The sequence below is a fragment of the Mus caroli genome, chromosome 2 (genome assembly GCF_900094665.2).
Source record: "Mus caroli chromosome 2, CAROLI_EIJ_v1.1, whole genome shotgun sequence".
Taxonomy (NCBI): domain Eukaryota; kingdom Metazoa; phylum Chordata; class Mammalia; order Rodentia; family Muridae; genus Mus; species Mus caroli.
The window spans coordinates 27,710,975-27,720,987 of record NC_034571.1 but is presented as its reverse complement, the minus strand read 5'-3'; the positions used below and the strand labels follow the sequence as shown (position 1 = coordinate 27,720,987).

The 10,013-nt window shown below is 56.8% G+C and overlaps 1 protein-coding gene across 1 annotated transcript in view; it reads left to right on the top strand.

Annotated features, from left to right (window-relative positions):
* The first annotated feature begins 1,682 nt into the window (after nucleotides 1-1,682).
* Fibcd1 (fibrinogen C domain containing 1) overlaps nucleotides 1,683-10,013 on the top strand; it is a 33,269-nt gene continuing 24,938 nt past the window's right edge. The window contains exons 1-2 of the mRNA XM_021156642.1: nucleotides 1,683-1,977; nucleotides 9,093-9,566. Of these exons, the coding sequence (XP_021012301.1) occupies nucleotides 1,906-1,977; nucleotides 9,093-9,566 (546 nt within the window). The 5' untranslated portion in view covers nucleotides 1,683-1,905. The remainder of the gene's footprint in view (nucleotides 1,978-9,092; nucleotides 9,567-10,013) is intronic.

Genomic DNA, 10,013 nt, shown 5'->3' with positions numbered 1-10,013 from the left:
ATTTATTTATTTATTTATTTATTTATTTATATGAGTACACTGTAGCTGTCTTCAGATATATACCAGAAATGTTCATCAGATCTCATTACAGCTGGTTGTGAGCCACCATGTGATTGCTGGGAGTTGAACTCTGGAAGAGCAGCCAGGGCTCTTAACTGCTGAGCCCTCTCTCCAGCCCTAATGCCTGCTTCTTGTGAGGGCCTGGGGATGGGCCTTCGTCCAGGTCCATCCTTGCTTGCTCAATGAGGAAACAGGTTCTGAGAGAGCAGAAGCCTGCCTGAGGTTACAGCTAACACTAACCCCTCAGATGCTTATGTATGGTGCCTACCTCTGAACCCCGGAAGAGAGAGCCCTTCAGAGTGAGGTGCTGTTAACCCTTTGGATACAAGGGGAACCTGAGTCAAGAGAGGTTCAGTGGCCAGTAATCACAGTTTCCTGCTTAGGCCTGAAGGATCTCTGGGTCACCTACAACCCTCTTAAGTGATGAGGGAGCATGGGGGAGGGGGGTGTGCAGGGCGACACAGGTTCATTCTCTAGGACGTGGGCTTCTGACCCCAGCCTGGGGTGACTGGGCAGTAAGTAACTCCGGCAGCTGCCCGGAAGCCGGGCTGGGACCGCGGGAGACCCCAGCCACCGGTAACACTGGAAGTGCAGACTGTGGGATCCAGTTTCTGGCTGGTGACCGTCTGGAAGGGCACGTGGCCACAGTGCCTAGCTTCAGCTGTGGTCCCCGGACCACTCTGTCTGTGTTAGGCTCGGACCCCACCCTCGCAAAGCCTGCCCCACGCCTGCCAGGCACCTAGAGGGACGAGAAGAGGGACATAGATGAAGATGAGGCAACAGACTGGAAACCGGTGGGAGAGAGACGATGCCGGTGCCAGGGAACAGCAAGGCGGCCAGAGCGCCCCGAAGCCGGAAAACAGCTTTAAGAAATAGCGGGGGGCCCAGGCGTCTCTGCGGAGCTGGGGGGAAGGGCGGCTGGCGGGGCTCGGCGTGGGGCGCGTGGGAGCCACGCGGTCGGAGTCACAACAGCAGCTCGTTAACCGCGCAGATTAAGGACTTTGTCAATTACCTCCGAAGGCTGCTCGGGCGGATTAAACGCTTTAAAAAGTGTTGCTGGTGGGAGGGACGACTGAGAAGCCCCCACTGGTGGCTCAGATCCCTCCTCCCGCGGTTGGGATAGCTCCAGGCCGGCTTGGGGGGCGGGGGCGGAGCGAGGTGTTGTCCGGGACTCCGGGTGGGCAGATGCCATAGGGGCGTGCAGCAGCCTGGCTGCGGAGTCGGGGACTCCAGCACCAGGCCACAGGGCTGGAGATTAGCGGGCCACCGCACACTTGCCCCGGGACCTGGAACCTCGGAGCCCCGAAAGGGTCACACGGTCTCTGCCTAGCCCCTTCCTGGGGACTTAGACGAGTCCCACCCGAGAGGAAGTTTGCGCGGGGCGCCGCAGGGCGCGCAGGTTCCTCGAGGAGCCCGTGGCTGCCGTCACGCTCGCTGCTGCTGGCTAGTCCTCCTCACCCCCCAGCGACCGGGCTGGAGCGGGAGTGACTCTTAGAGCCCTCGGGGGGCGCGCGCGCGTGCTCGGGAAGCCGCGGGGAGCAATAAAAGGCCCTGAGGGTCCGAGACGAAGACGCGGAGACTGAGCCGGGAGGAAGAGGGCGGAGCGCGCGGGAGGCGCGGGAGCGGGACGCGGGGACGGCGCGGCGCGGGCGGCTCTCGGAGGCTCGCGCCCGCGCTCCCAGCAATCACACGCGCTCACACGCAGCCTAGCTGGCGGCCGCCGCTCCCGGGCCACCCCGGATCCCCGGCACCGAGGGGACCTCCTGCGAGTGCAACGCACCCTGCGCACCCCTCGCCTCCTTTGCACTCCCCCTTGCCCCGCAACCCCGCCGGTCCTGCTGGAAGATGGTCCACGAGCGGTGGAAGACCGTGGGCAGCGCGTCCCAACTTGAGGACCGACCGCGCGACAAACCGCAGGTACCCACGGGCGCGGGGACGGGTGTGGGGGCTGGAGTTTGGTGAGCTTGTGCAGAGCTTAGTGGGAGCACCTGCTCTCCTCCTCCCCTCAGCGGAGTCTTGAACTCTGGGCTCCCTGCAGAAGGCACCGGCTGCAACCAGTCCCCACCCCCATCGGAGACCCCTGTGCTTGCTTGTGCAGAGGGAAGAGAAGACCTATAGTTGGTTGTGGATCAGCCCTTCAGTTGGGGACAGCCAACTGATGGCCGGCGCGCAGAGTCCCGTTCGCCCACAGCCTCAATGGGGGTCCTCCTCACTTGAAATTCCTTAACCTGTGCCAGGCGCCCTGCACATCTTCCCAGGCTTCAAGAGCAGGACCGGCCCCCCAGATCCTCCCTCTTTACCCAGGCGCCCAAATTAAATTGGGGAACAGTAAATATTAATCTCCTATAAGAAGCCTAGGCACTGTGATTCTCTGACTTTCAGGAGAGCAAGGCTCAGAGAGGTCCCGCTGCAGCCCGAGGCCACGAAGCCCTACAGGGATTTGAACCAGGGTCTGGCTGATCCTCTCTCCCTACTGCCTCTGCAGGGACAGTGAAGTGTCCCGGCTTGGAGGATGCCCAGGGCTGTGCACTGCACCAGCTGGGACAGAACAGGGAGGGGCTGCTGAGGTACTGGGCATCCGGCGTCGGAAGCAGAGGGGTGGCCGCAGGACTGCCCCAGGCTGGGCCATCAAGGGACTGGCATAGACAAGCGAATTGAGGAGGCCGTTCGCCAAGGAGAGCAGATAATGGGGCTGCCCGTTTTAAATTTTAAATTTCTCCCAGACAGATGTCACTGGGGAAGGAACAGTGAGAGTTTGCAACCGGAGAAGGAGGAGGTGGCAGGGGTGGGCGTGGCCACTCCTCACTAATCAAAGCTGCAACCGGCCTTTCTTTCCGAGTAATGCTGGTCTGGCAAGGGGACCAGCTAGCTAGTTTGCAAAGCTGGCTCTTCACTAGTATACACTTCCCATATCCCAGATGAAGATCAGGGGAGGTTGAATATGCCTAAGCCACACAGCATGTGAGCCAGAGAGCAAGGACTCTACTTTTCTAACCTTAGACTAACGGTTCCATTGCCACCCTGGGTGGTCTGTCCCCTTTCTTAACTGTTCCAGTCTACAGTGTGTCCCCAGGTGGCAGGGCCCTTCCTGCTGAGATTTTTTTTTTTTTTTTTTTTTTTTTTTTTTTGGTTTTTCGAGACAGGGTTTCTCTTTATAGCTCTGGCTGTCCTGGAGCTCACTTTGTAGACCAGGCTGGCCTCGAACTCAGAAATCCGCCTGCCTCTGCCTCCCGAGTGCTGGGATTAAAGGCGTGCGCCACCACGCCCGGCTCCTGCTGAGATCTTAAAGGAGCAGTGGAAACTTCAAGGCTACCCCAACCTGGTCCAGTCTTCCTTCCTTTTGGTACCTTATAGATCCTGACTGCTATTTGCCTCCCTGGGCCGGATCCCACGTCCAGACCTTTGCTTTCTCATTTGATTGACACCACCAGGCCTCCAAATACTGCACACCCAGGGACACCTTACCTGTTCTACAGAGGGTGGGAAAGAGGCTGCCTCCTCTTGGAGGCCTCCCTGGTTGCCTGGGGTGGGCTCTTAGTCCAGGCAATTTCATTGTTTTTTAAATTGTGCCCCTAGCTCTAGTTCCCTGGGGCCACACATTCCCCCACTGCCCCCTGCCATTGCCTTTTCCAGAAGCGGAGCATGGGAGAGGAGGGATGGGGATTTCTGGGGAGTCTGCTAGAAATGGGGCTTCAAGGTGTCATGGGCCGGGGATGGCCTCCCGGACTCTGCTGCCCCTGGGAACCAGCTCCCAGCTGTACCAGGTAAAGCCCAGCTGGGCCTATGCTGGGTATGGGGGTATTAGTCACCCCTTCCATCCTCCATGCCCGCTGTGTGTTGTCGTGGTCACAGGAGGCAGGGGTGGGAGGGAGAGAGGTGTGCCTTAGCTCCCCTGGGGCCTTCTTCCTTGTTTTCTAGTCATATTGTGGTCCCTGACATGCTTGTGTTCCTTGCTGGCGCATCTGTGAGAGGGACCAACCCTTCCCTCTTCTTCCTCACACCCCCTGAGCTGAAGACCAGTGAGCTTCTAGTGTATTTGTAAACCTCGGCGTGCCACGCACCCACACACAGGCTGGTTCTCCCTGCCACGGCTCCCCTCTTTGCTCCCAGGGTGGGATAAGTACAGTCTCTTCCCACTGGAAGGACACTGCTCCAGCACCAGGCTAGCTCACACCCTTGCCTGTCATGTCTTGGTCACACCACCCGAAGAGACTGCAGATATAACAGATGAGGCGACTGGGGCTAGGCTCTCTGGTAGGGGGACCAAACCTGTGACCTCTGGAAGCAAACGAGGCAAAGGGGAAGGGACAGAGGGAGGGGGGCACCCTGTTCTTCCTGAACCGGCTGCTTCCAGAGCTTAGTCACTTAGCCAGGCCTGAGCTTAGCATAGGTTCTCACCCTTCCTCATCGGCAGGTATGGCTGCGCCTGGGAATCTCCTTGGGCCTGCTCTTCCTGGCTGTTTCAGAACTGTCTCCTCATTGGATGGATGACCTTGGCCAAGTGGCTGATTCCAACTTCATTAGGGTATCCTTCCTACCCCCTGTACAGGAAGGGTCTTGTGGACCTTGGGGCAGGAAGACAAGGTCTCGTCAGGTGTTCAAATATAAGACTCTAGAACTACACATGGGCTTCCCCTGGGATCTCTGTAAGATGTCACCCTGGACCATCTCCTTGGAGGGAGTGGTGACTTCTTGCTGAGCGGATCCCAAGCCAGCCTCAGGCAGTCAACCTCTCAAGCATGCTTAAGCCTGTGCTTCAGTTATTTCAAAACTGGAGATGTTGGAGCCGGGTGTGGTGGCACACGCCTTTGATCCCAGCACTTGGGAGGCAGAGGCAGATGGATTTCTGAGTTCGAGGCCAGCCTGGTCTACAGAGTGAGTTCCAGGACAGCTAGGGCTACACAGAGAAACCCTGTCTCAAAAACAAAACAAAACAAAACAAAAAACAAACAAACAAACAAAAAAACCAAAATCAAAAACAAAACCAAAAACCAAAAACAAACAAACAAAAAAACCCTGGAGATGTCTCAGAAAGCTACTGTGGGAAGTCCTTCCTGGGGACCAGCTTTAATCCTTGTCCCATTACTTCACTTAATGGCTATTTGTGGAGACCCTACATCATACCAGGAGATGCAGCCTAGGCCTCAGGGAACATAAAATAGCCTGGGGGCCAACCTACAAGTCAGGAACTGCCACAGGCCATGTGGATACCACAAAGGGAAGTCTCCTCTTTCTTCCCATTTATGAGATTATGAGAAGTCATCATTGGATTTGGGGTAGAAGGGAAGAGACCACTGGAAGCACCCCCTCCCCCTTCAGTTGTCTCTTGAGTCAGCATGGCCTGTCTGAGGCTCCCAGGCCTGGCAGAGATGACCATGGAGAGTCACATAGAGCTATGTCAGGGGAAGGAGCAGCAGACACGGGGAGTGTGAACTTGGGTCTTGTCATGACTAGGCTTCCAGTGTATGGGGGCTGGAGGGGTGTAAGGGGCAAGTGTCCTGTCTGCTCTGTGTTTAGGCCACTGGTGACACTGGTTTTGAAGCAGGTGATAGAGATGTGGCCAGGTTGGGGTGCGGAGCTAAGGCTCTCGTGAACCATGTGGAGGAGGGGCAGGATCTGGGGGCCCTTCACAGAGATCTGTGGAAACCCTTTGCCAGCAGAGAGAGAGCCAAGCCACAGGATCCCCTGGAGTGACAGTGTATCTTAGAGACCCTAGGGGTCATGCATGCTGCAGCAGCATCATTTCTGTCACCTTGGGCACCTTAAGTGGCTGCTCCTAGAACCTTCCAGAAAGCCAGATCTCCCCAGATCTCCAGTGCACAGTCAGCAGCACCGTTCTGTCCTAAGCACAGCTGCAGCCTTTGGCTGAGGCTCCCAGAGGGGAAGACAGAGTGGCCCTCCAGACACCCTTCCTCCCTGGCCCACAAGAGACATCCTTGTTCCGGCTGAATGCCAAGATGAGGCTCTCTGTCTCGGACCTGTGGGACTTGCCCACCAGGGAAAGCATGCAAGCAGGAGGGGGTGCATGCCATGTGGGGGGGTGGGGTGGGGGTTATCCGGACCCCTAGGTATTGAACCTCGTCCTCCAGATTCCAAGTTCTCAAGGGCTGATGGCTTCCAGATACAGTCTGGACAAATGGTGCCTCCCAACAGAGGTGTTCTGGGAGGCTTCTGCCTCCCTTCTCAGACAAACCCCACTTAACTTTCCTTTGGACAATGGCTTAATTTTTTTCATTTGTATTTCTTTTGTGTGGCGGGGGAGCGGGGTTTCACATGTCACAGCACGTGTGTAAAGGTTATAAAGACAACTTTTGGGAGCCAGCTTCCCTTTCCTCCTTTGCATGGGCTCTTGAGATTGAACGCAGGTTGTCAGGTCTGTCAGCCCCTTACCTGATGACTGTCTCACAGGCCCTGCCAGGGGGTGCGTAGGGAGCCGCTGCCGCTGCCCCCTATTGCGGGGGATCAAAGACATCCCTTAAGCTGGGGACATGCAAGCCTTCAACCCCATCTCCTGTCTCCGCTTCCCGTTCCTTCTAGGCACGATGCCGTGCCCTTGGGAGGCTCTGTACTCCCTCTCCTTGTATGCAAAGGTTGGGGTGCACCTTGCTCTGCCTGGCCAAAGACTGATTAATAAGCTCCAGCCCAAGGCACCGTGCTGGCCGCCTAGCCCAGGCCCCTTATTATCTCGGGCGATTTCTCTGCGAGGCACGTAAGCCGCAGCCTATAAAAGCGAACAGCTCTTCATCTTTAAGGTTGATCTCTGAAGACTAATTCTCCTCCAGAAGTGAACTGCTCCTTCGCTGAGCTCCCATGCCACACTGGCTCCAAGGGATCCTGCAACCCCCTCCGCCCTCTCCATCTCTGCCCCCTCTGTTCCCACTCCCCTGGGAAAATATGTGCCCAATCCATCAGGATGAAGTCTTGGAGATGTTGAGCCTTCCCACCCCCACCTCCCAAGCTGGCTGGGGGACCTTAATGCTACAAAGTCAGAGGACACAGCATGGAGATGCTCAGGGCAAGGTGTCTCCTGATGGGCCAGAAACCGGTGTAATAGCCATTTAGCTGCCAACTTAGCTTTGTCCCTGAGTCCCCAGCCTTGCTTCTCAGGGAAGGAGTGTTGGAAGACATTCAACCCATAGCCACCCAGACCCCAGATGTCTTGAGACATTCAACCCCACCCTTCCCCCACCGTGTCACTTTGGGACTGGGTCTTTGCTCATTGGGCCTCAGTTTCCACATCTCCAAAATGAGTCCAACCACAGCCTCTGCAGCAGGTGCTGCCTGCAGGCTTCAGGGGCAGGGATGTAGCACATGGCTGAGGGATGGCGGCCAGCAGGCTCCCTGCAGTCTGCTAGGGGGCTTGGTTCAGCCTGGGGTTACCTGTGTTCTGTGTGTGCCATCATGAATAGGCGGTAGCTCCACTTCAGAATCGAAGGCTCTGGCTCTGCTGGGAAGTCCTGAGGCCCTGTGGTGCCAGGCATCCCAGCTTGTCCCAAAGGCATGGCCTGGCCCACCCACTTCCTGCCTCGTCTATCCATCCATTTCACAGGTGAGGCCTTACCTGCGCCCAGTGGTCAGACTGGGCATGGGTTCCAGGGTTCCCCATGATTTGCCAGCTCCTGGACCCCTAGAAACTTTGTCCTCAGCCTTTGTCAGAGCCCTAAAGGGATCATGACCCCAGGGAGGCTGGGAATCAAGTCTACAGACACAAGCAACCCTGGAGCAGACACAGGCTCTGAGCCCCATCTGATGCCTCTATTGGAGTGGCCCAGAGCCTGGCTCGTGGGACGTCCTGTGAGTAGAAAGGTGATGAAATCTGGCTTGAGATGCCCATCAAGAGGGATTCCCTCCATGCTGGGGGGTAGGAGGAGGAGAAGCAGTCAAGGAGGGCTTCCTGGAGAAGGCCAGCCCTTTGCCCTCAGCCTCTGCTGCTAAGAGACTCAGGAGATGGTATTCGGGTTTATGGAAGAAAAGCAGTTTGCTTTACTGCTTTCTCAGTAGTAAACACAATAGGTACTTTCTATACGGCCAGGAAAGCACGCCGGCAGTCAGCCACATCCAAAAGGTCTTGCCGTGTGTGAGAAAGGGAAGGTGTCCTCCCAGTGCGGAGGACACTCGGAAATAACGCTCTCGGTGGAAGATAAAAACCCCCTCCAGATGCTCTGCGCGCATTGATCATGAGATAATAAAAGCCACTAATATTTATTGCAGAAGTGTACCGTGCCCGGCACAGCTCCAGGGGCTTTAATATACTAATTCAGTTAAAGACGTATCTCCAGTTAAGCAAGTTGGGGGTGCAGGGGCAGTGTGTGGGAGAGAGTTGAGATTTGATATAGGAGGTGCCTGTCCCCTCCTGAAAAGGGGGGAGGGGAGGACACAGGTCCAATCAGAATGCTATTTCTAATTGGCTGTGTGATTCTGGGCAGGTCCTTGCCCCCTCTGGGCTTCTGTTTTTCCTATGTATAAACATTCAGGGGCTATGAGTGACTTGGTAGAATTAGTGGGTCCCCAAGGCATTTGTTGCTACGCAGTCATGGCACCATTTAAAATTACAAGTGGCACTGGCTTTGGTTTCAGTTGTTATTAAGCCCTTGGTGCACCAGCCCCATCCTTATAGGGACAGCACTGCCTGATTTGTCCCTTGCATCCACATTGTCTGCCTGGGGGGAGGCACAGTGCCTGTTTGCCTCAGCCCTTCTCTACAGTGGCCTCAGAGATCCTCTGTCTGTTGTCTGACCTTTGTCCAGTCAGGGCCCTGCTCTAGGAAGAGAGCAAGGTAGAGAGATGGCTCCGCGCAGGAATGAGGAGAAACTGTGCTCTCCTTCTGTCTGTCCCTCCCCTGCTCCAACCACTGCTCTCCCTGCCTCTGTCTCTCTGACCCTGGGCTGCGTACAGCTTTCTTTGGGGTCTCTTGCCCTTCCAGCGTCCTGAGCCTCCCTGGGAACAAGCTGGCCTCTAATGGTTGCCTTCCTTTCTCTTGTCTGTCTGCCTGTCTGTCTGTCTGTCCGCCTGTGTCCTGGGCTGACCTACAGCGAGCAAGCTGCAGTTATGTCCTGTGCACAGTGCTCCTGTCCCTTGCAGTGCTGCTGGCAGTGGCTGTCACCGGTGTGGTTCTCTTCCTGAACCACGCCCACACACCAGGCACAGCGCCCCCACCCATCGTCAGCACGGGGACTGCCGGAGCCAACAGTGCCCTGGTCACTGTGGAGAGGGCTGACAGCTCCCACCTCAGCCTCCTCATCGACCCTCGCTGCCCCGACCTCACTGAGAGCTTCGCCCGCCTGGAAGGCATCCAGGCCTCCATCCTTCGGGCACTGAGTGAGCACCAGGCACAGCCGAGGCTGGATGGTGCCCCAGAGCTGCTGGACGCACTGGCTGACCAGCTGCCCCGGCTGCTAACCCGGGCCTCTGAGCTGCAGGCTGAATGTGCTGGGCTGCGCAAGGGGCACAGCCTGCTGGGCCAGGGCCTCAGCACCCTGCAGAGTGAACAGGGTCGCCTCATCCAGGTGAGGGTAGGATCTGCATGTGCCGTGTGTGTGTGTGTGTGTGTGTGTGTGTGTGTGTGTGTGTGCGTGCTCTTGCACATGCACACACGCGCACACGTTCATGTTGAAGGATAGGGTCACTGGCACCCTGTGCTGAATGTATAATATCCACAGCCTCAATCCCTAAGTGTTCCAACCTGGGCCTTGTTCTCTCATTTGTGGAGGGTGTGTTCTCACATCCAGGACCAGTATCCCAACTTACATTCCTGCCCTGCTCCCTATTCATCTATTCATGGTAACTCTGTAGCCTTGTAGACCCAGAGCTAGAGGGCTTTCCCAGGCTGACTGAGAATCTGCAAGCTGTAAGCAAGGTAAGCATTGGCCCCCTGCGCTGCCCCCTGCGCCCTCCCCCGCCCCCACCATTCATTAGTTGCAAACTGAGGTGAGCAGGCTTGAGGCTTGCTCCCA